The 22,732-nt window shown below is 50.4% G+C and overlaps 3 protein-coding genes across 4 annotated transcripts in view; 2 read left to right on the forward strand and 1 right to left on the reverse strand.

The window, feature by feature from the left end:
• LOC144609267 (protein ZNRD2-like) overlaps nt 1-3,765 on the forward strand; it is a 6,329-nt gene extending 2,564 nt beyond the window's left edge. The window contains exons 2-3 of the mRNA XM_078427696.1: nt 779-863; nt 2,465-3,765. Coding sequence (XP_078283822.1) covers nt 779-863; nt 2,465-2,829 — 450 coding nt within the window. The 3' untranslated portion in view covers nt 2,830-3,765. The remainder of the gene's footprint in view (nt 1-778; nt 864-2,464) is intronic.
• LOC144609632 (cystatin-C-like) overlaps nt 1-22,732 on the reverse strand; it is a 369,350-nt gene that overhangs the window by 253,037 nt on the left and 93,581 nt on the right. The gene's annotated exons all lie outside the window — the stretch shown is intronic.
• On the forward strand, nt 11,081-22,722 carry LOC144609530 (RNA-binding protein 4B-like). 2 transcript variants are annotated; one of them, XM_078428035.1, is made up of 3 exons: nt 11,081-11,601; nt 16,968-17,704; nt 21,222-22,722. In XM_078428035.1, exons 1-2 carry the CDS (start codon nt 11,253-11,255, stop codon nt 17,678-17,680), a joined length of 1,062 nt encoding a protein of 353 aa, XP_078284161.1. In that variant the 5' UTR covers nt 11,081-11,252; the 3' UTR covers nt 17,681-17,704; nt 21,222-22,722. The 2 variants fall into 2 exon arrangements, with proteins under 2 accessions (XP_078284161.1, XP_078284162.1); XM_078428036.1 differs by lacking the exons at nt 16,968-17,704; nt 21,222-22,722 and adding an exon at nt 15,702-15,833.

Here is a 22,732-nt window from a genome sequence, read left to right on the forward strand (position 1 = left end):
CGATAAAATGCGTTCTAGGGCGCATCTGTAGAAGTCAGCGAGGGTTGTCGGGGACATGCCGAACGTCCTAATCCTAAAGAGAGGCGGTGGTGTGCTTTCTTGGCCATTGCTTTGATAGACAATAGACAATAGGCGCAGGAGGAGGCCATTGTACCCGTTGCAAATGTCTTTTAAACGTGGCAATGGTACCTGCCTCAACTACCTCCTCTGGCAGGTAACTTTCCACACACCCACCAGCCTCTGCGTGAAAAGGTTGCCCCTCAGGCTCCTGTTAAATGGGTTTTCTCCGGGTGCTCCGGTTTCCCACCCAGGTCCCTAATGACGTGCAGGTTTGTATAGACAATAGGTGCAGGAGGAGGCCATTCGGCCCTTCGAGCCAGCACCGCCATTCAATGTGATCATGGCTGATCATTCTCAATCAGTACCCCGTTCCTGCCTTCTCCCCATACCCCCCAGACTCCGCTATCCTTAAGAGCTCTATCTAGCTCTCTCTTGAATGCATTCAGAGAATTGGACTCCACTGCCTTCTGAGGCAGAGAATTCCACAGATTTACAACTCACTGACTGAAAAAGTTTTTCCTCATCTCCGTTCTATAATGGCCTACCACTTATTCTTAAACTGTGTGGCCCCCGGTTCTGGACTCCCCCCAACATTGGGAACATGTTTCCTGCCTCTAACGTGTCCAACCCCTTAATAATCTTATGTGTGGCTGGCCGGGGGAGTAATTAAACATGGAATCCAGGAGTAATTAAACTTGTGGCTTGTTCTACTCCACAGACAGTCCTTCTGCAGGATAAGAAGCAGAAAAACTACTGCGTGGCCTGTCAGGAGCTGGATTCTGACGTGGACAAAGACAACCCAGGTAATGAAAAGTGTCGGAAGGAACTGCAGATGCTGGTTTAAACCGAAGGTGGGCGCAAAATGCCGGAGTAACTCAGGCAGCATCTCTGGAGAGAAGGAATGGGTGACGTTTCGGGTCGAGACCCTTCTTCAGATTGAGAGGGGAGAGGGAGATGCAGAGATAAGGAAGAGCAAGGTGTGAAAATGAGACAAAGGGGGTGGAGATCAAGGGATCTTTAATGAATAGATCATTGTTAGTCAGGAGAAGGTAACAACAAAACAAACAGAGATAAAGCGTGGCCACACAGTTTAAGAATAAGGGGTAGGCCATTTAGAACGGAGATGAGGAAAAACATTTTCAGTCAGAGAGTTGTGAATCTGTGGAATTCTCTGCCTCAGAAGGCAGTGGAGGCCGATTCTCTGGATGCATTCGAGAGAGAGCTAGATAGGGCTCTTAAGGATAGCGGAGTGAGGGGGTATGGAGAGAAGGCAGGAACAGGGCACTGATTGAGAATGATCAGCCATGATCACATTGAATGGCGGTGCTGGCTCGAAGGGCCGAATGGCCTACTCCTGCACCTGTTGTCTATTGTAAACGGGGACAGTCAGACTGGTCGGGGGGCAGGGGAAGGGATGGAGAGGGAGGGAAAGCAAGGGTGACGAGAAGTTAGAGAAGTCAATGTTCATACCGCTGGGGTGTAAGCTGCCCAAGCGAAATATGAGGTGCTGTTCCTCCAATTTGCGCTGGGCCTCACTCTGACAATAGAGGAGGCCCAGGACAGAAAGGTCAGACTGGGAGTGGGAGGGGGAGTTGAAGTGTTTAGATCGGGTAGGTTTAGGCGGACCGAGCAGAGGTGTTCGGCGAAATGATCGCCGAGCCCGCGCTTGGAATGGTAAACATTCACAGCAGCATCTGTGCGGTGACAGGCTAAGTGGTTTAGGTGTATTATTGTCACGGGGCACCCAGGTGCAGTGGAAAGCATTCTTGTGCATGCTATCCAAACAGATCAGATACACTATACTCTTCAACGCTCAGCCAAAACATGGAGGGGGGAGGAAGGGATGGAGGGGGAGGGAGGATAAGGGGGTTGATGGAGTGGGGGGGGGGGAGGGAAGGGGGAGGAAGGGAGGGGGTGGAGGGAGGGGGAGGAAGGAGGGAGGGTAAGGGGGTTGAGGGAGATGGAGTGGAGTGGGGGAGGGGAGGGAGGATAGGGGGGTTGAGGGAGATGGAGGGGAGGGGGTGGAGGGAGGGAGGATAGGGGGTTGAGGGAGATGGAGTGGAGGGGAGGGAGGGGGGAAGGGAGGATAAGGGAGTTGAGGGAGGGGGAGGATGGGAGGGGGTGGAGGATAAGGGGGTTGAGGGAGATGGAGTGGAGGAGGGGGGAGGGGAGGGGGGAGGGGAGGGTGGAGGGTGGGAGGTGGAGGGAGGAGGGAGGGTAAGGGGGTTGAGGGAGATGGAGTGGAGGGTGGGAGGAAGGGAGGGAGGATAAGGGGGTTGAGGGAGTGGAGGGAGGGGGGGTGGAGGAGAGGGTGCTGTACCAATGCAGGAGAGGTTTGTGCCCAGCGTGGTCTAGTTTAGTGACACACTTGACTCTCACTGTGTCCCCGCTGTTATGTCCACAGCCCTGAACCCACAGGCGGCCCTGACTCAGGTGAGGGAGAGGCAGCGCCTGTACAACGGGGAGCCCGGGCACCCGTTCAGCCTGTGCCCGCAGGACCTGTCGCTGGGCACCGCCGGGGGTCCGCCTCCCTCCGCCCGCTCCCACCCGCTGCCCGACGAGACAGCGGCGCCCGCGCCCCGGCCCGCCCCCGCCCTCGCCCCCGGCCTGGCCGGCACCCCGGGGCAGGCGGAGCGGGCCCTGCTGCGGAAGATGGCCTGGGCCAGCGGGGAGCTGGAGCGGGCGGCCTCCGTCGAGTACAGCGCCCAGCTCTGCGGCCTGATCAGGAGCTGCGCAGAGTCGCTGCACAGCCTGAAGCGGCTGCCCTAGTGGGGTCCTCCCGGCCTGCGGGGGGCACTGCTGCGACACACGGCCATGCTCTGACCTCGCCCATACTTGACCACTCGCGCCCCACCCTTGCCCTCTCGCCCACCCTTGACCTTGCCCATCCCTTGCCCTCTCGCCCCCCCCTTCCCTCTCGCCCCCCTTCCCTCTCGCCCCACCCTTACCCTATTGCCCACCCCTTTGACCTCTCTCCCCTTTGACCTCTCGCCCACCCCTTGATCTCTCGCCCCCTTTGACCTCACGCCCCGCCTTCCCTCTCACCCATCCCTTGACCTCACGCCCATCCCTTCCCTCTCGCCCCCCCCTTTAACCTCTCACCCACCCTTGCCCACTCGCCCCCCCTTGACCTCTCACCCACCCTTTTGACCTCCCTCCCCCTTTGACCTCTCGCCCCTTTGACCTCACACTCCTCACTTTGACCTCTCGCCCCCCCCTTTGACCTCGCGCCCATACTTGACCTTACGCCAATCCCTTGAATGTAAGCCCTTCTTTTGCCCACCCCTGACTTCACGCCGAGACTTGACTTCATGGCTTGACCTCACGCCCATGCCTTGCCCTCTCGCCCACCCCTTGACCTCGCGCCCATCCTTGGCGGCACCATGCCCTTGTGGATTCCCCTCCACCCCAGGGGCGGGTGATGGGTTTGTGTAGAGGGAGCTTCGTTTAAACTCATGTTGTGTTTGACGGGATGTCGGAGAGGTGGCATTTGCTCTCCAGAAATCAGGGCCAGGTCTTCAATCGATTGGGGTACAACTTAATCTTGACCAGACAATGCCGAATACAGGCTGGAAACCGGGGTCTCTATCTGGCATCCCGAGTGTTGAACAAACACAGACGCTTTCTGGCGATCAAGTTTCCCCCACTCCTTGGAGACCCGACCTTAAAATGTGACCCTTAGTTTTGTATTCTGATATAAGTTAATAAACATAATGTTAATTTGCAGTTTCGCTTTGTGTCTCTTTAAGGTCGTAAGTGATAGGAGCAGAATTAGGCCTTTCGGCCCATCAAGCCTGCTCCACCATTCAATCATGGCTATCTCTCCCTCCCAGTCAGAGAGTTGTGAATCTGTGGAATTCTCTGCCTCAGAGGGCGGTGGAGGCCAATTCTCTGAATGCATTCATTTGGCTGGGCAAATGTAAAAATTGTCCCTAGTGGGTGTAGGATAGTGTTAGTGTGCGGGGATCGCTGGGCGGCGCGGACCCGGTGGGCCGAAGGGCCTGTTTCTGCGCTGTACCTCAAAATCTAAATCTAAAAGAGCTAGATAGAGCTCTTAAGGATAGCGGAGTCAGGGGGTATGGGGAGAGGGCAGGAACGGGGTACTGATTGAGAATGATCAGCCATGATCACATTGAATGGTGGTGCTGGCTCGAGGGGCCGAATGGCCTACTGCACCTATTGTCTAACCCCATTCTCCTGTCTTCTCCACATAACCCCTGACACCCGCTCTAATCAAGAATGTCTGCCGTAAAAATATCCACTGACTTGGCCTCCACAGCCTTCAGTGGCAAAGAATCCCACAGATTCATCACCCTCTGACTAAGGAAATTTCCCTTCATCTCCTTCCTAAAGGAACATCCTTCAATTCTGAGGCTGTGACCTCTAGTCAATAGGCAATAGGTGCAGGAGTAGGCCATTCAGCCCTTCGAGCCAGCACCACCATTCAATGTGATCATGGCTGATCATTCTCAATCAGTACCCCGTTCCTGCCTTCTCCCCGTACCCCCTGACTCCGCTATCCTTAAGAGATCTATCTAGCTCTGTCTTGAGTGCATTCAGAGAATTAGCCTCCACTGCCTTCTGAGGCAGAGAATTCCACAGATTCACAACTCTCTGACTGTAAAAGTTTTTCCTCATCTCCGTTCTAAATGGCCTACCCCTTACTCTTAAACTGTGTGGCCTCTGGTTCTGGACTCACCCCAACATCGGGAACATGTTTCCTGCCTCTAACGTGTCCAACCCCTTAATAATCTTATACTATAGTCCTAGACTCTCCCACTAGTGGAAACATCCTCTCCACATCCACTCTATCCAGGCCGCTCACTATTCGGTAAGTGTCAACGAGCCCCCCCCCCCCCCTCAAGTGGAAGAGGGTGCGTGGGAGAGAGTCACGAGAGTTATACGTACTAATGTGTAGGAAGGAACCGCAGTTCGATAGATACAAACATGCTGGAGTAACTCAGCGGGACAGGCAGCACCTCTGGAGAGAAGGAATGGGTGACGTTTTGGGTCGAGATCCTGTTAAGTTTAGTTTAGATTAGAGATACAGCACGGAACCTGGCCTTTCAGCCCGCCGAGACTGCACCGAACAGCGATCCACGCACACAAACACAGGCACGGTGGTGCAGCGGTCCTCTTTTGCGGTTGCAGCTCCTAGACTGTGGAACGTGATATTCACGATATGGGGACCTGGGTGGGAAACCGGAGCACCCGGAGAAACCCCATTTAACAGGAGCCTGAGGGGCAACCTTTTCACACAGAGGCTGGTGGGTGTGCGGAAAGTTACCTGCCAGAGGAGGTACCATTGGCACGTTTAAAAGACATTTGCGATGGGTACACATCACCAAGACAGCCTTCTTCCACCTCAAAAACATTGCCCGTCTCCGCCCATCCCTCTCCTCCACAGCTGCTGAAACCCTCATCCACGCCTTCATCACTGAAATAAAATCTTGGCTTCAATCAAATTTCCTCAAACTCAACTGCAACAAATCTGAAATCATCATCATTGGTCCAAAAACGCTCACCAAATCCACCCAGAACTTCATCCTCAATATTGATGGTCTCCCAGTATCCACCTCCCCTCACATCCGGAATCTTGGAATCATCTTTGATCAAACCCTCTCCTTCGACAAACACGTCAAACACATCACAAAGACAGCCTTCTTCCACCTCAAAAACATCGCCCGTCTCCGCCCATCCCTCTCCTCCACAGCTGCTGAAACCCTCATCCACGCCTTCATCACCTCCCGTCTGGACTACTGCAACAGCCTCCTCTATGGTTCACCCTCAAAAATCATCAACAAACTCCAACACATCCAGAACTCCGCTGCCCGTCTACTCACCCACACCCCGATCCGTGACCATATCACCCCCGTCCTTTTCAAGCTCCACTGGCTCCCCATCCCCCAGAGAATCCAGTACAAAATCCTCCTCGTGACCTACAAAGCCCTCCATAACCTGGCCCCATCCTACCTGACTGACCTCCTCCACAGACACACTCCAACCCGTACCCTCCGCTCTGCTGCTGCCAACCTCCTGTCCCCTCCCCATCCGGACCAAACTCAGATCCTGGGGGGACAGGGCTTTCTCCATCGCTGCTCCCACCCTATGGAACTCACTACCCCAAACCGTCAGAGACTCCTCCTCACTCACCACATTCAAAACATCACTGAAATCTCACCTGTTCAGCACTGCCTTCAACCACTGAAGGTCACCTCACCTTCTTTTTCCTTTTCTCTTCGTTTACTTATTTATCTATTTCTTTTCTTTTATGTTTTAGTAAACCCTGTAAAGCGTCTTTGAGTGTTTAGAAAAGCGCTCTACAAATGTAATGCATTATTATTATTATTATTATTGGCAAGGTTGCGAGGGACATGGGCCAAACTCGGGCAGGCGAGACCAGTGTGGATGGGGCATGTTTGTCGGCATGGGCAAGTTGGGCCGAAGGGCCTGTTTGCGTGCTGTAAGACCATAAATAAAAGTCGGTCCACGGCGATTTCCGTTGGACGTTTTCTTCTTCCGCCAGCAGGAGGTGCTCTCGGGACTATGGATGATGTTCGCGAAAGGATAGCAAAAGCCACCATTTTTAAATTTCCAAACATAAATTTAATTCAGAATAAAAAATACATACAAAATAAAAATTCTGCAATACACATTCTCAGCGTCTGTATATAATAATATATATAATATAAGAAAATAACTGCAGATGCTGGTACAACTCGAAGGTATTTATTCACAAAATGCTGGAGTAACTCAGCAGGTCAGGCAGCATCTCGGGAGAGAAGGAATGGGTGACGTTTTGGGTCAAGACCCTTCTTCAGACTGATGAATATAATAATATATTCCTTTTTATTTGCTCGGTGTTACAGCGGCAAAGTGGATAGCAAGAGACATTCATTATAAATAAAAATAAAGATAAGGGTAAATGTCATCATTTGCTGTGTTTTTTCTTTACTGTTACTGTTACTGTTGACTGGTCTGTTGACTGGTCTGCTGGGAGCAGTGCTGGTTGTGCAGTCTCACAGCAGCGGGAAGGAAGGACCTCCTATATCTCTCCTTCACACACTTGGGGTGAAGGAGTCTGTCACTGAAGGAGCTACTCAGTGCAGTGACACTGTCCTGCATGGGGTGGGAGTCGTTGTCCAGTTGGGTTTTATCTCCCCCTGAACCCAACAACCGGTCACATTTAATCAGCCTCATGCACTGCCTTGAGGACATAAAATGTTGGATGGCACAGAACTTCCTTCAACTAAGGAAGGCTATTGAGGGCGTGCAGCGTAGGTTTACTAGCTTAATTCCCGGAATGGCGAGACTGTCATATGTTGAAAGACTGGAGCGACTAGGCTTGTATACACTGGAATTTAGAAGGATGAGAGGAGATCTTATCGAAACGTATAAGATTATTAAGGGGTTGGACACGTTAGAGGCAGGAAACATGTTCCCAATGTTGGGGGAGTCCAGAACAAGGGGCCACACAGTTTAAGAATAAGGGGTAGGCTATTTAGAACTGAGGTGAGGAAAAACTTTTTCAGTCAGAGAGTTGTGAATCTGTGGAATTCTCTGCCTCAGAAGGCAGTGGAGGCCAATTCTCTGAATGCATTCAAGAGAGAGCTAGATAGAGCTCTTAAGGATAGCGGAGTCAGGGGGTATGGGGAGAAGGCAGGAACGGGGTAGTGATTGAGAATGATCAGCCATGATCACATTGAATGGCGGTGCTGGCTCGAAGGGCCTCCTCCTGCACCTATTGTCTATAAACGAGAGCAAGTCTGAGGTCATCCTATTCCCCCCTCCCCCCCCCCGACTCCATCAAAACGACAACAGGCAGCCTTGGAAGCCTATCCTCCCTAGTCCAACCGCATGTCAAAAACCTTGGCGTGATATTTGACTCTGCATTAAAGTTTGACAAGCAAGTCAACGCTGTGGGAGAAGTCAGCTTCGTACCGTAGCTAAAATCAAACCATTCCTCCAATTTGACGACATTGAAAAAAATCATCCACGCATTCATTTCCTCCCGCCTAGACCACTGCAACTCCCTACGCACTGGGATCAGCCAATCATCCCTGTCCCGCCTGCAATTGGTCCAAAACGCCGCAGCGAGACTCCTGACGGGTACCCGTAAAAGGGACCACATCACCCCGATTCTGGCCTCTCTCCACTGGTTCCCAGTATGGTACAGAATCAACTTCAAGCTCCTCCTATTCACATACAAAGCCCTAAACGGGCTTGCCCCCCCCTATATCAAAAATCTTCTAACCCACCACTCTATTTCCAGGTCCCTCAGGTCGGCCGACTTGGGGCTACTGACTATCCCGCGGTCTAGGCTTAAGCTCAGGGGTGACCGCGCTTTTGCGGTTGCAGAGTGGTGAAGACGGCACAGCACATCACTGGCAACTGTCTACCGGCGGTGCCTGCAGAAGGCACGCAGCATCATCAAGGACCACAGCCACCCAGCACGCAGGCTGTTCTCCTTGTTACCGTCAGGCATACGATACATGAGTATGGCTGACATCCTGATTGTTCCAGCCGTTGTTTGCAAATAAAGGCTTTGAACTTCTTGAAGAATTCTCCGTGTCATCTGCTTCATTTTGAACACCGGTAACCACGACAAAATCACCGGACTTAAGAACAGTTTCCACCATCAGCCTATTAGGCTTCTGAACTCATAAACACATTTCAAATCATATATGTTGATTATTTTAATATTGTCTTTTTACCTTACTAATGTCTTTTTAATCTTATTTATCATTGGAATATTACTGCTGAGGTGACCCGTTGTCTTGTCAAATACATTTCATTGTATTGTTGACCCTGTGCCAAACTACATATGACAAATAAAATTATTATTATTATATCTATCTATCTATCTATCTATCTATCTATCTATCTATCTATCTATCTATCTATCTATCTCTATCTATCTCCATCTATCTATCTATCTATCTATCTATTTATTCACAAAATGCTGGAGTAACTCAGCAGGTCAGGCAGCATCTCGGGAGAGAAGGAATGGGTGACACGGCACGGTGGCGCAGCGGTAGTGCTTTACAGCGAATGCAGCGCCGGAGACGCAGGTTCGATCCTGACTACGGGTGCTGCACTGTAAGGAGTTTGTACGTTCTCCCCTTGACCTGCGTGGGTTTTCTCCGAGATCTTCGGTTTCCTCCCACACTCCAAAGACGTACAGGTATGTAGGTTAATTGGCTGGGTAAATGTAAAAATTGTCCCTAGTGGGTGTAGGATAGTGTTAATGTACGGGGATCGCTGGGCGGCACGGACTTGGAGGGCCGAAAAGGCCTGTTTCCAGCTGTAGATATATGATATGATATGACATTTCGGGTGAAAAAGGGTCTCGACCCGAAACGTCACCCATTCCTTCTCCCCTGAGATGCTGCCCGACCTGCTGAGTTACTCCAGCATTTTGTGAAATAAATACCTTCGATTTGTACCAGCATCTGCAGTTATTTTCTTACACTAGATAGATATAGATATAGATCTCTATCTATCTATCTATCTATCTATCTATCTATCTATCTATCTATCTATCTATCTATCTATCTCTCTCTCTATATATATATCTATCCATCTCTATCCATCTATCTCGATCCATCTCTCTCTCTATCTCTCTCTCTATCCATCTCTCTCTCCATCTCTCTCTCTATCCATCTCTCTCTCTCTATCCATCTCTCTCTCCATCTATCTCTCTATCCATCTCTCTCTCTATCCATCTCTCTCTCCATCTATCTCTCTATCCATCTCTCTCTCTCTATCCATCTCTCTCTCTCTCTATCCATCTCTCTCTCTCTCTATCCATCTCTCTCTCTCTCTCTCTCTATCCATCTCTCTCTCTCTCTATCCATCTCTCTCTCTCTATCCACCTCTCTCTCTCTATCCATCTCTCTCTCTCTCTCTATCCCTCTCTCTCTATCTCTCCATCCATCTCTCCATCCATCTCTCTTTCCCTCTCTATCCCTCTCTATCCCTCTCTCTATCTCTCCATCCATCTCTCCATCCATCTCTCCATCCCTCTCTCTATCCCTCTCTCTCTATCCCTCTCTCTAACCCTCTCTCTCTCTATCCCTCTCTCTAACCCTCTCTCTCTCTAACCCTCTCTCTATCCCTCTCTCTAACCCTCTCCCTCTCTCTATCCCTCTCTCTAACCCTCTCTCTCTATCCCTCTCTCTAACCCTCTCTCTCTCTAACCCTCTCTCTATCCCTCTCTCTAACCCTCTCCCTCTCTCTATCCCTCTCTCTAACCCTCTCCCTCTCTCTATCCCTCTCTCTATCCCTCTCTCCCTATCCCTCTCTCTCTATCCCTCTCTCTATCCCTCTCTCTCTATCCCTCTCTCTATCCCTCTCTCTATCCCTCTCTCTAACCCTCTCTCTCTCTAACCCTCTCTCTAACCCTCTCTCTCTCTAACCCTCTCTCTCTCTAACCCTCTCTCTCTCTATCCCTCTCTCTATCCCTCTCTCTATCCCTCTCTATCCCTCTCTATCCCTCTCTCCATCCCTCTCTCCATCCCTCTCTCCATCCCTCTCTCCATCCCTCTCTCCATCCCTCTCTCCATCCCTCTCTCCATCCCTCTCTCCATCCCTCTCTCCATCCCTCTCTCCATCCCTCTCTCCATCCCTCTCTCCATCCCTCTCTCCATCCCTCTCTCCATCCCTCTCTCTATCCCTCTCTCTATCCCTCTATCTATCCATCTATCTATCTAGTTGGGAGTGAAGTTTGCCTCTTTATTCCTCCCCTCCCCTCCACCTCCACCTCCCCCTCCCCCCCTCCCGCTCTTTTTGGAATACAAAATGGCGGCCGGCAAATGGGCTTCAAGCGGGGACCGGGAGCCCGCCCGCTCGGTACGCCCCCTTCCGGCGGAGGTAGCAGGCGGAGGGCGGGACTTGGGCGGCATAACCGCCACCCGATTGGCCGGCCCCCCTTGGCGGCGGGAGGGTGCCGGACGCCGATTGGCCGAAGCGACCGTCCGTCACCAGGGTCGCCCCGCCCACCACCCCCAAGGCCTCCCGAACGAACGTTGATACCGGCGCCATTTTGTGCAGCAGCAGCAGCGGCGGCGACGCTTCACTTTCGCTTCCAAATTTAAAAAAAATCAACAACCGCCACACTCTAACCCGAGTAGCTGAGGTAAAAAATAAAGTAGAGGGGGGAGAGCGTGAGAGTGAGTTAGTTAAAAACAAATATGAAGATTTTTGTAGGGAACATACCGACCGAGGGCACGGTGGAGGAGCTGCGGACGCTGTTCGAGTACTACGGCACGGTGAGGGAGTGCGACATCATCCGCCACTACGGCTTCGTGCACATGGACAGCCCCGAGGAGGCGGCTCAGGCCATCGCCGCCCTCAACCAGTACGAGCTGCACGGGCAGAAGCTGAACGTGGCCGAGTCGCGGCCCCGGCCGTCGCCCTCCGCCTCCACCATGGCCGTCACCAAGGTGTACGTGGGCAGCCTGGCGCCCAGCTGCACCAACCAGGAGCTGCGGGCCAAGTTCGAGGAGTACGGCCGCGTGGTCGAGTGCGACATCGTCAAAGGTATAAACTTCATGATTCACCGAAGGTCATGAATCCGTGGCCACGTAACTGACCCAATGATGTTTATATGTGTGTGTACATACACATATATATATATATATTGTGTGTGTGATATTGTTTGTATGTGTGTGCAATTGCGTGTGTAATTGTGTTTGTGTGTAATTGTGTTTGTGTGCAATTGTGTTTGTGTGTAATTGTGTTTGTGTGTGTAATTGTGTTTGTGTGTAATTGTGTTTGTGTGTGTAATTGTGTTTGTGTGTAATTGTGTTTGTGCAATTGTGTTTGTGTGTGTTTGTTTGTGCAATTGTGTTTGTGTGTGTAATTGTGTTTGTGTGTGCAATTGTGTTTGTGTGCAATTGTGTTTGTGTAATTGTGTTTGTGTGTGCAATTGTGTGTGTGTGTAATTGTGTTTGTGTGTAATTGTGTTTGTGTGCAATTGTGTGTGTGTGTAATTGTGTTTGTGCAATTGTGTTTGTGTGTGTAATTGTGTGTGTGTAATTGTGTTTGTGTGCAATTGTGTGTGTGTGTAATTGTGTTGTGTAATTGTGTTTGTGTGTAATTGTGTTGTGTAATTGTGTTTGTGTGCAATTGTGTTTGTGTGCAATTGTGTTTATATGAGTAATTGTGTGCGTGTGTAATTGTTTGTAATTTTTTTTTGCGTGTGTGTGTGCAGTTGTGTGTTGTGTTATGTGCAATTGTGTTTGTGTGTAATTTTGTGTGTTTTTGTGCGTGCAATTTTGTTTGTGTATAATTGTGTTTGTGTGTGTAATTTTGTGTGTGAATGTGTTTGTTTGCAATTGTGTGTGTGTAATTGTGTTTGTGTGTAATTGTGTTTGTGTACAATTGTGTGCGCAATTGTGTGTATGTAATGTGTGTAATTGCATGTGTGTGAAACTAATTGTGTGTGTATATATATCTCTACATGTATTGTGTGTATATATATCTCTACATGTATTGTGTGTATATATATATGTATATGCGCACGCATACATACATATACACATACATTCAAACATGCTATTGACTAAACTGTCCAGGCCTTTCGTAATAGAGAGTTTTAGTGTGTGTGTGTGTGTACATACAATATATGTGTGTGTGCGCATACATATATATATGTATATATATGTATATATATATATATGTGTGTATATATATATATGTGTGTATATGTGTGTATACGCTTGACGAATACCCAAGCCTTTATCAAGAGTTTTATTGTATGGGCACATGTCATTAAAACTCTCTTGATAGTGAAAGTCCTAAATAGTCAAGTCGTGTGTGTGTATGTATGTATATGTATATATATATATATGTATCACCCATTCCTTCTCTCCAGATATGCTACCTGTCCCGCTGAATTACTCCAGCATTTTGTGTCTATCTTTATTTTCAACCAGCATCTCCAGTTCCTTCCTACACACACACACACATGACAATAAACTCTTGACTTGATAGTGAAAGGCCTGGATAGAGTAGTGTCAATAGTACGTGTGTGTGTGTGTATACATGACGGGAAAACTCTTGACTGTAAAATTCACTTGACAGTGTGTGTATGTATATATATATATATGTGTGTGTACACATGACAATAACACTCTCTTGATAGTATATATGCATACTTGACTCTTGATAGTGAAAGGCCTGGATAGAGTCAAGTGTTTTTGCAAGTGTCCCATATAGAACAATGACATTCTTACTTGCAATAGCACAACAGAATATATAAACATTGTACTCTGTAAACAATATCTTACTTCAGCATTTTTTGTCTACCTTCGATTTATACCAGCATCTGCAGTTTTTTTCATATTTACACATAAATACACATACAAACGATAATAGTGCAAAAGGACAAAACCAATGCCCCCAAGTTTATGTAGTTCAGAGCTTATTTGGCGGTTGTAGTGTTTAATAGCCCAGTGGATGTGGAGAGATTGTTTCCACTTGTAGGACAGTCTAGGACCAGAGGGCACAGCCTCAGAATAAAAGGGCGTGCCTTTAGAATAGACATGAGGAAGAATTTCTTTAGTCAGAGGGTGGTGAACCTGTTGAATTCATTACCATGGAAGACTGGAGGACAGGTCGATGGGCATTATAAAGGCGGAGATTGACAGATACTAGATTAGTACGGGTTTAGCTTAGAGATACCGCGCAGAAACAGGCCCTTCGTCCACAGAGTCTTCGCCGACCAACGATCCCTGCCTACTTATACTATCCTACACACTGGGGCTAATTTATAATTATATTTAGCCATTTAACCTACAACTATGAGATAGATGCAAAAAGCTGGAGTAACTTAGCGGGTCAGACGGCATCTCTGGAGAAAAGGAATGGGTGATGTTTCGACGTTTCGAAACGTCGCCTATTCCTTTTCTCCAGCGCTGTTACTCTAGCTTTTTATGTCTCTTTGGTGCAAACCAGCATCTGCAGTTCCTTCCTATACATGTGGACTGTACAGATACATGATAAGGGAATAACATTTAGTGCAAGGTAAACTCCAATCAAAGATAGTCCGAGGGTGTCCAATGAGGTAGCTCTCTAGACCATACTGACCAACATGCCCCATCTTCATTAGTGTGTAGACAGGAATACAATCAGCAAAATTAATCAGGAGGACAGTGAAATTAGTCAGAGACGTAGAGTGGGGAAGGGATGGAGAGAGAAGGATAGCAGGGGTTACTTGAAGTTAGATAAATCAATATTCACACCGCTGGGTTGTGTGCTGCCCAAGCGAAATATGAGGTGCTGCTGCTCCAATTTGCGTTGGGCCTCACTCCGACAGTGGAGGAGGCCCAGGACAGAAAGTTCAGTATGGGAGTGGGTAAGCGGAGTTAAAGTGTTTGGAAACCAGGAGATCGAGTAGGCCTGGACGGGCTGAGCGTAGCTGTTCAGCGAAACCGTGGACGAGGCTGTGCTTTGCATCGCCGATATTTAGGAGTCCACATCTGGAATAGCGGATACAGTAGATCTGGAGATAGAGGGCTTTCCCGGTGATGTCACGGCGGCCTCCGTTACTTGTCCAAACCCTTTTCCTTCTTGAGGAAGTCATAGAGCCCTAGGCTTGTACAGCGTGGACACAGGCCCTTCAGCCCAACCCATCCGTACCGATCAAGTTGTCCCATCAAAGTTAATCTCACCCATCCACGTTTGGCCCATATCCCTCTGAAGCTTTCCTATCCATGTACAGTGCCCTCCATAATGTTTGGGACAAAGACCCATAGGATAGTGTTAGTGTACGGGTGAACAGTGGTCGACGCAGACTCGGTGGGCCGAAGGGCCTGTTTCCATGCTCTATATCTAAAGTCTTAAGGTCTAAAAATGGTGCCTGTTCCGCCATAACTCCAGACTGTTGTCTTTTTGTTAACCGCTTTTCCTTGTTTATTAACAGAATGAGGTATGTAGTCAAGGGAATATGCCAGTGCTGTTTGTAGCTTTCCATTTATTCAATTAAGCATATGTTGAATTTGAGTCATTATCATTATTCCCCTGTCGCAATTACCCCCTTGGAAACAGGTGGTGGCCATTGAATATTATCAAATGAAGGTATTCCCATGGCATTGTTAAACAATGTGATCATAAAGAGAAGCTGTTGCTGTGTTTTTTAGCCTGGGGTAGGTGTATTTGGGAGGTATTTCCATGTCTGTTATCGTTTTGTTTGTTAATGGGAGATTAGTTTAGAGATACAGCGTGGAAAACAGGCTCTTCGGCCCACCGAGTCAGTGCTGACCCCCGCACACTTACACTATCCTACGCACACTAGGGGCAATTTACAATTGTACCAAGCCGTTTAACCTACAACCCTGTACATCATTGGAGTGGGAAGAAACCGGAGATCCCGCAGAAGATCAAGGGGAGAACGTGCACATTTTGTACCGGCAGTCAGGATGGAACCCGGGTCTCTGGCGTTGTGAGGCAGCAACTCTACCGCTGCGACACCGTGCCACCAGATGTTACAGGTTTGAAAAGGGCGATCGTAAAGACACGCAGCACGGAAATCGCCCATCAATATCCGTCCCGACCATCGATCGCCCATTTCCATCGATCCAACGTTAAACGTGTTCTATTCTCTCCACATTCTCATAAACCCTTTTCCCACCTCCCAGATTTTGCCACTCGCCAGTAGACCAGAGGCAATTTGCAGCAGTCAATTAGCATACTTGTTTTTTGGACGGGAAGAAATTGGAGCACCTGGAGACGGCCACCCGGTCATGGAGAACATGCAAACTACTCCACCTGAGGTCAGGATTGAACCCGGGTCTCTGGCACTGGGAGGCAGCGGCTCCAATAGCTGCACTCCCCCAACAAGTTAACTGTCGAGCGTAGCTGGTGCACAGTGCACCCACTGTGTGTGGCCGGTCGGGATGAACTAGTGGATGGGATTGTTCTTGGTTTACTCCACTTAGTTACAGCATGGAAACCCACGCCCTTCCTCCCACCGAGTCGTCGCCGACCATCGATCAACCGTCCGCGCTAGTTTTATATTGTCCCACTTTCTCATCCACTCCCTACACACTGGAGGCAATTTGCAGAGTCCCAATTAACCCACAAACCTGCACGTCTTTGGGATGTGGGAGGGAACCGGAGCACCCGGAGGAAACCCACGCAGTTACAGGGTCAATGTGCGAACTCCACACAGACAGCACCCGAGGACGGTATTGAACCCGGGTCTCTGGCACTGTGAGGCAGCAGCTTTGCCACTGTGCCTCTCCTGGTGACGAACCCCCCAAGTAGCACTGTATTTCTACTCCTGCGGACTGGTGGAAAGTACTCCACGTACGGCAGGATAACCGGCCTCTGGCCATAGTCATACGGTGAGGAAACGGGCCCTTCGGCCCAACCTGCCTACACTGACCAACATGACCCATCTACCCTAGTGCCACCTGCCTGCATTTGGCCCATATCCCTCTAAATTTATCCCCCTCTTGTACCTTTCTTAAACATTGTGATAGTACCTGCCTCAACTAACACTAACCTCAACTATGGACGATGGACTGTCTTTGGTTGCACACAGTGGCGCAGTGGTAGAGCTGTTGCCTTACAGCACCACAAGCCAGTGTTTGGTGCTGTCTGTACGGTCTACCTGTGACCGTGTAGGTTTTATCACGGAGCTCCAGTTTCCTTCCTTGCTCCAAAGACGTGTGGGTTTGTAGTTTAATTGGTTTCGGTAAAGTTGTAAATTGTCCCTAGTGTGTAGGATAGTTCTAATGTATGGGGTTTTACTGCTGGTCGGCACGGACTCGTATCTCTAGTATGTAAAGTCAATGTGTTGTGCCCGTCGCTGCGTGCCCGCTGGTGTCTACGCAGTGATGGGGCGCACGTATCGCTTTGCCTGACGTGAGGTGTAATTTCCTGTTCCCCGTGTTTTTCAGATTATGCCTTTGTCCACATGGAGAAAGAAGAAGATGCGCTCAAAGCCATTGGCAGTCTAGATGGCCATGACTTCCTGGGGAACAAGCTGAGGGTGCAGCTCTCCAGGTCGACCTACGGCAAGGCTGGGGGGCAGCGGGAGGTGTGCCAGCGCTGTGGGAGGCAGGGCCACCAGGCCCGAGATTGCCACTCTCTCCGCCTCAACCAGTACAGCCAGTACCAGCTTGCGTCCCAATACTACCCGTCCTACTACTCGTACTACGACTACGATTACAGCCACGGCTCCTACTACGACTACTACGAGGATTACCAGGCGGCCTCCACCGCCGCCGGCTACACGACGGTCGACTACACCAGAGAGAGGAGCCCCAACCGCCTGGCCATCACCGCCGCGGCGGCAGCTGCAGCCACGGCCGCTGCCGCCACCAACAGCTGCTCCCAGCTGTACGAGCGCACCCGCCTGTCCCCACTCACCGTGCCAAAGTACCAGGCCGAGAAGTACATGGACGATAACATCAGTAGGTACGTATCGGTGGCCCGCAAGCCAGTGGGAGCGGTGGGGCACGCCTGCCTCACGACCCAGGCGGGGATGGCAGAGAGCGTGGCGGCGGCGGCCGCAGCCAACAACATCGCCTGCGTCACCGGAGCCACCTGGAGCATGGTGGCGCCCATTGATGAATCTACCCTTGGCACCGCCCAGATCTCGGAGCAGTAGTGTCCGGCACAAGCCAACGCCGCAGTAAGTAACGTTGTAACATGCGCTGGCTTGAGGTGGGGAGTGGGGGGGGGTCGCTGGGTAACGGGTAAATCTGGAGCGGGATATTGTTGGGTAAAAGCTAAAAGTCGGAACAGGATTGTTCCTGCCTTATTGGAGTGGGGTGGGGGTGATCGCTGGGTAGAAGCTAATAGACGGAACGGGCATCTTCCCCTCGGCAAAGCGGGGTGTAGGGGATCACTGGGTAAAAACTAAAAGCTAAACTTTGTCAGCACCCTTTATGTGGTAACGATTGTGTAACTTGGTTACGCAAGCACAGAATTTCTCAAGCATTCGTTCAATCAAAAGACGGAACAGGAGTGGGGGCTCGCAGGGTAAAAGCTAAGCGACGGAACCGGCTCGTTGCTACCTCAGCGGAGCTGGGTGCAGGGGATCGCTGGGTAAATGCTAAAAGATGGAGCTGGCATCATCCTATCTCGGCAAAGCTGGGTGTAGGGAATCATTGGGTAAAAGCAAAAATGACGGAACAGGATTCTTCCTACCTCAGCGGGGGGCGGGGGGCTCGCTGAGTAAAAACTAAAAGGCAGAACGGGCTTGTTACTACCCCTGAGGAGCGGGGTGTGGGGAGATCGCTAGGTTAAAGCTAAAAGATGGAACAGGCATCTTCCTATCTCAGCAAAATGGGGTGTAAAATTTAAAAGACAAGCAGGCTTGTTCCTACCTCAGCTGGGCTTTAAGACGGGGGCAGGTACCCTGTTTTTTATACACACCTTGAGAATGTATTTGTGGGAAAGAGGCCCTGTTTTTGCTTGGATTTGGATGAATGTGGCCAGGCAAGTGTTTTTGTTTTGCCTGGAACTGTGTGACTGTCCTTCTGAAATCCTTGGCTTGTAGTTGTACAACACTAGGGTGATGCCTGGGGGGGGGGGCTTTTGGGCAGAGGACGTCTGCCATGAGGCTTACTCTGCTGACGGAGGTCTCGTTGGCATTCTACCCTCCTGCAATTTGCACCCAATAATGACGATCTCGGGTCACTGGCCTGTTGCAGTGGTCAACTAGCCCCGCTGTACAACCGGGGGTTATACAAAAGGAGCACTCCCGTCCACGCCCCAAAGCACCAGACAACGTTGGGATATGAAGGTCATATGAGGATGTTCACTATGATGCCACAGGAAGAGTCCCGTTCTCCCCCCCCCCCCCCCCCCCCCCCCGTCCTCCACCCCCAGAACAGACTATAGAGATACAGTGCGGAAACAGGTCTTTCAGCCCACCGAGTCCGCCCCGATCAACAATCGCCCATACAATACCATCATCCGCACACTAGGAATAAATTATGATCTTTGCCAAAGACAGTAAACCTACAAACCTGTATGTCTTTGTGCTGTGGGAGGAAACCGGAGCACTAAAAGAAGCGGAGAGGACATACAAGCTCCATACAGACAGCACTCGCAGTCAGGATTGAACCCGGGTCTCTGGCGCTGTAAGGCGGCAACTCTACTGCCGCGCCGACCTGCTGCCGGTGGTGATTAGGGGGAGCAATGGTGCATTTTCCCAGCTAAGGGGAGAGAAATGATTTGGCAAATTTGTGATCGGGAATGTATCACAGATGATTGAGGGGAAAAGATCACAGCACAGGAACAGAACAGGCCCATGGTCTGTGCCAAACATGATGCCTGATGTCTGTGCCAAGCATGATGCCAAGATAAACTATCCTCACCTCTCTGCATATAATCCCCCCATTCCCTGCACAATCCATGTGCCTCCCTAAAAGCCTCTTGCGAGCTTTAGTAACTTACGTTGTTTGCATTACGAAGAACACTTTGTGCAGAGACGCCACTGCTCCTCCTGATTACAGCCACACCCCAGATCCGCTTTACTGCAATAATTCCAGTTCTTGGCTGCAGACAGCATCTGTGAAAGCGGCTCAAATGGAGTCGGGCTCGTTGCTAATCTTTAAATCCCTAAGTGTATCCTCTTTCTACCTTTGTTAGGGTCCCCAGATTCCACCGCAGTGTGTTCTGGTTTAACATAAATGGACCCCATTAATCGTTTAGTTTAGAGATATAGTGCGGAAGTGGGCCCTTTGGCCCACCATGTCCGTGCAGACCAGCGATCCCCGCACACTAGCACTATCCTAAGCACTAGGGATAATTTACGAACATGGTAACTCCGTACAGACAGCACCCTTAGTGAGGATTGAACCTGGGTCCCCGGCGCTGGTAGGCACCAACTCTGCTGCTGTGTTGCCCAATTACGCCTCAATAAACGTTATGTCGGGGTATCTGTCTTTAATAACCTTCATCGGTTCTCCCCAGATTAGGCTGCACCTAGATGGGAAAAGCCAATTTAAGTCTTTCCGCACATTAATTTTGAAAGGGTTGAAGGGCACCCAGTGTGAAAAGCGTGCCTGTCTCTGAGAATCGCATGTGTGCTGAGTTAAATGTGATAATTGTGTGCAGTGACTTCAAAGAAGTACAATTGGTGTGTCACTGTGTGTTGTGTGTCCCTATCCTGATTAGGCAGACACTTTCTTTATGCTCTTGCTATCTGGGCCAGCTTAAGATGCCCTTTCAGAGATTACAGCCGCAAAATTGTTCGCTACTACGGTCACGGGTCTAAATGATGGGTGGCGGGTGCATTAAGAGAACATGCGGTTTTGAGTCAGGTGGGGGAGGGCACTTTGTTTTCCAACCTGCCACAATCACAGGTTGAACGGCACGGTGGCCTGAGAACCTAAACAATGCTGATTTTCTTCATTTTTACAGGAGGGGTGCAAGCATACTTGGTCTTGGCACTTGCTGTGGTGTGTGATTGCCGATCCTGTGGATGCTGTAGACTGTCTCTCAGAGTATTTGTTTGTGTGTGTGTGTGTGTGTGTGCGCGTGTTGTGCCAGGGCTCTGCTTCTGCTAAACACCCCCCCCTTCGTGTTCTGTGCTAGGGAAATTGGTTCTCAGCGATCGCGACAGTGTCTTGACCGCAAGTGCGGATGATTTAAAAATGTGGGGGGAGAACGGCCGTCTCCCTGCAACGTCACCGGCTCCTGAACCGTGCACAGGCCTGAGAGTGGCATGGTAGTGCAGGGAGATGCCTATCCCAAACCACTGAGCAGGAGCAATGAGAGAGGGAAGGAGAGAGAGAGAGCGGTCCGGTTTACCTCGTGGCAGGTTGGTTGGAAAGGGTAACATGGTGCACCCCCACCACCGTTGGTTGAAGTGGGACGAGTGAGGGAGAGGTGACGTAGATTGGGGTGTGGAGGTGCAGGTGTGTGCCCGCTCTCTCTGTCACTTTCGACCCCACATATCACCGCAGAACCTCCCTGGAGATTTAATTTGCGTCATTGGCAAGAGAGATGCATTTTCAAAATGTTAAACTGCTCTTCCCACAGCGCCCCAATATAACTCCCTCCCTCCCTCCCTCCCCTATAAATTGATAAAAGTCCCATTTGTTCACTTCCAGCCTGCCCCACCCCCTCGGGGAATGCATTGAGAGTCTTTCCTTGCCTCCCCTCCCTGTATTGACACGATGTGCTTTTTCTCTTAGGTATGATCAGTCCGGCTCCGCTTATTCCGCCGAAACCCACTATGCCCAAATGAACCGACGATTTCCTCCTCCTCCTCTCCTCCGCCGCCGCCGTCCGACCGGAAGTTTGTTCTCTCCAGACGAGTACACGACCCGCACGATCGTGGCACAAGCAGCACCGTGGCATTTAAAACAAAAAAAAAATTATATTATATCTTTCTCTCTCTTTCTCTCTCTCTCTCTCTTCCTCAAAACATAATTATCTCTGCAGCTGCGCCGTAGGTTTTGTGAACCCACGCGATGCGTATCTCCCTCCCTTTCTCACGCTCTCTCTCTCCCTCTCTCTCTCCCCTTCTCTCTCTCTCCATGATTGTGACTGGATGCTATTCGCCAAGGGGGTTTTTATTTTTGTTTTACGTTTCCGGACATATTCCCGCTCCTAATTCCCAATTTCCCCTCTCTTCCTCTCCCCCCCCCCCCCCCCAACTCAAGTAAAACAATCTCTCTCCGAACAAGTCCTGCAAAGTAAGCTGTCCGAACGTAAGTGTGGTTAAAGGCTGCCGTTCTTTTACGAGACCTGTTTCCCAGTGTGTTATTTTTACATATAATGGTGTGGTGGGTGTTTGTTTCATCGACTCGCCATGCAGCCCCTCGGGAGTGACTCCTGCTGCACCCCCTTTGCCACCCACCCACGTGACAGTTGCCGGTGGGGAAGGGCGATGTGCTTTGATGCCACCCCTTGCGTGCCCGGGTTCGGCTCCGAGGGGGTTGACATGGGACGACCGGTTGTAAACGGCATGGATTCCATCCCAGTCTTCTTCTTCTCCCCCCCCATGGGTGACCTCTAACCCGGCTGATGCCATCTCTCGGAGGTTGGCGGGTGCCGGTGGGTTGCCTGGCGAAGCAGGACAGACTCCTCCCTCTAAAATGACCACCTCTTAACCGTGCCGCCGTTAACGACTCAAAAACAAAGAGTTGCTAATCCCATCACTCTCGTCCCGAGCCACCTCCCCCCCCCCCCAGGTCCTGACTACGCTCCTGAGACACTGCCCCCCCTGGTCCGACACTGGTTGCACAGGAGCAGTCGATCCACCTTCTGTGTCTGTGTTCTCTTTCGTTTCTTTTGTCCTTTTTTTTGTTCCATGGCCTCTAGACTGTTGGGGTAGAGAGTTGGGCATGTGGAGAGTGTTTTGGTGGTGGGGATGGAGAGTCCCGAGTGCACGACCCACGCGGTCTTGGTAATGTTTTGCGATGGCTTTGAAAGGTCTGCCTTCTGGGGAGTGCATTCCCCATTCTTCCCACCCCCTCCTCCCACCCCACCCCTCCCCGCTTTGCTTCAAGCCTGAACGTGACATGCCACCGGCACAGTAGGTAAAGCAGTGAGGATTCTGACCACCCCCCCGGTCGCTGCTTGTACGATACGTGAAAGAGCTGGTGAGAAGCGTAGGTGAACGTGACCGGGTTAGGCATATCTCTGCTGTGAGAGGAGAGAGGACACAGAGTGCATCTTTCCTGGGCTTATTCTGTGTGTG

The sequence above is a fragment of the Rhinoraja longicauda genome, chromosome 34 (assembly GCF_053455715.1).
Source record: "Rhinoraja longicauda isolate Sanriku21f chromosome 34, sRhiLon1.1, whole genome shotgun sequence".
In the NCBI taxonomy this organism is placed as follows: domain Eukaryota; kingdom Metazoa; phylum Chordata; class Chondrichthyes; order Rajiformes; family Arhynchobatidae; genus Rhinoraja; species Rhinoraja longicauda.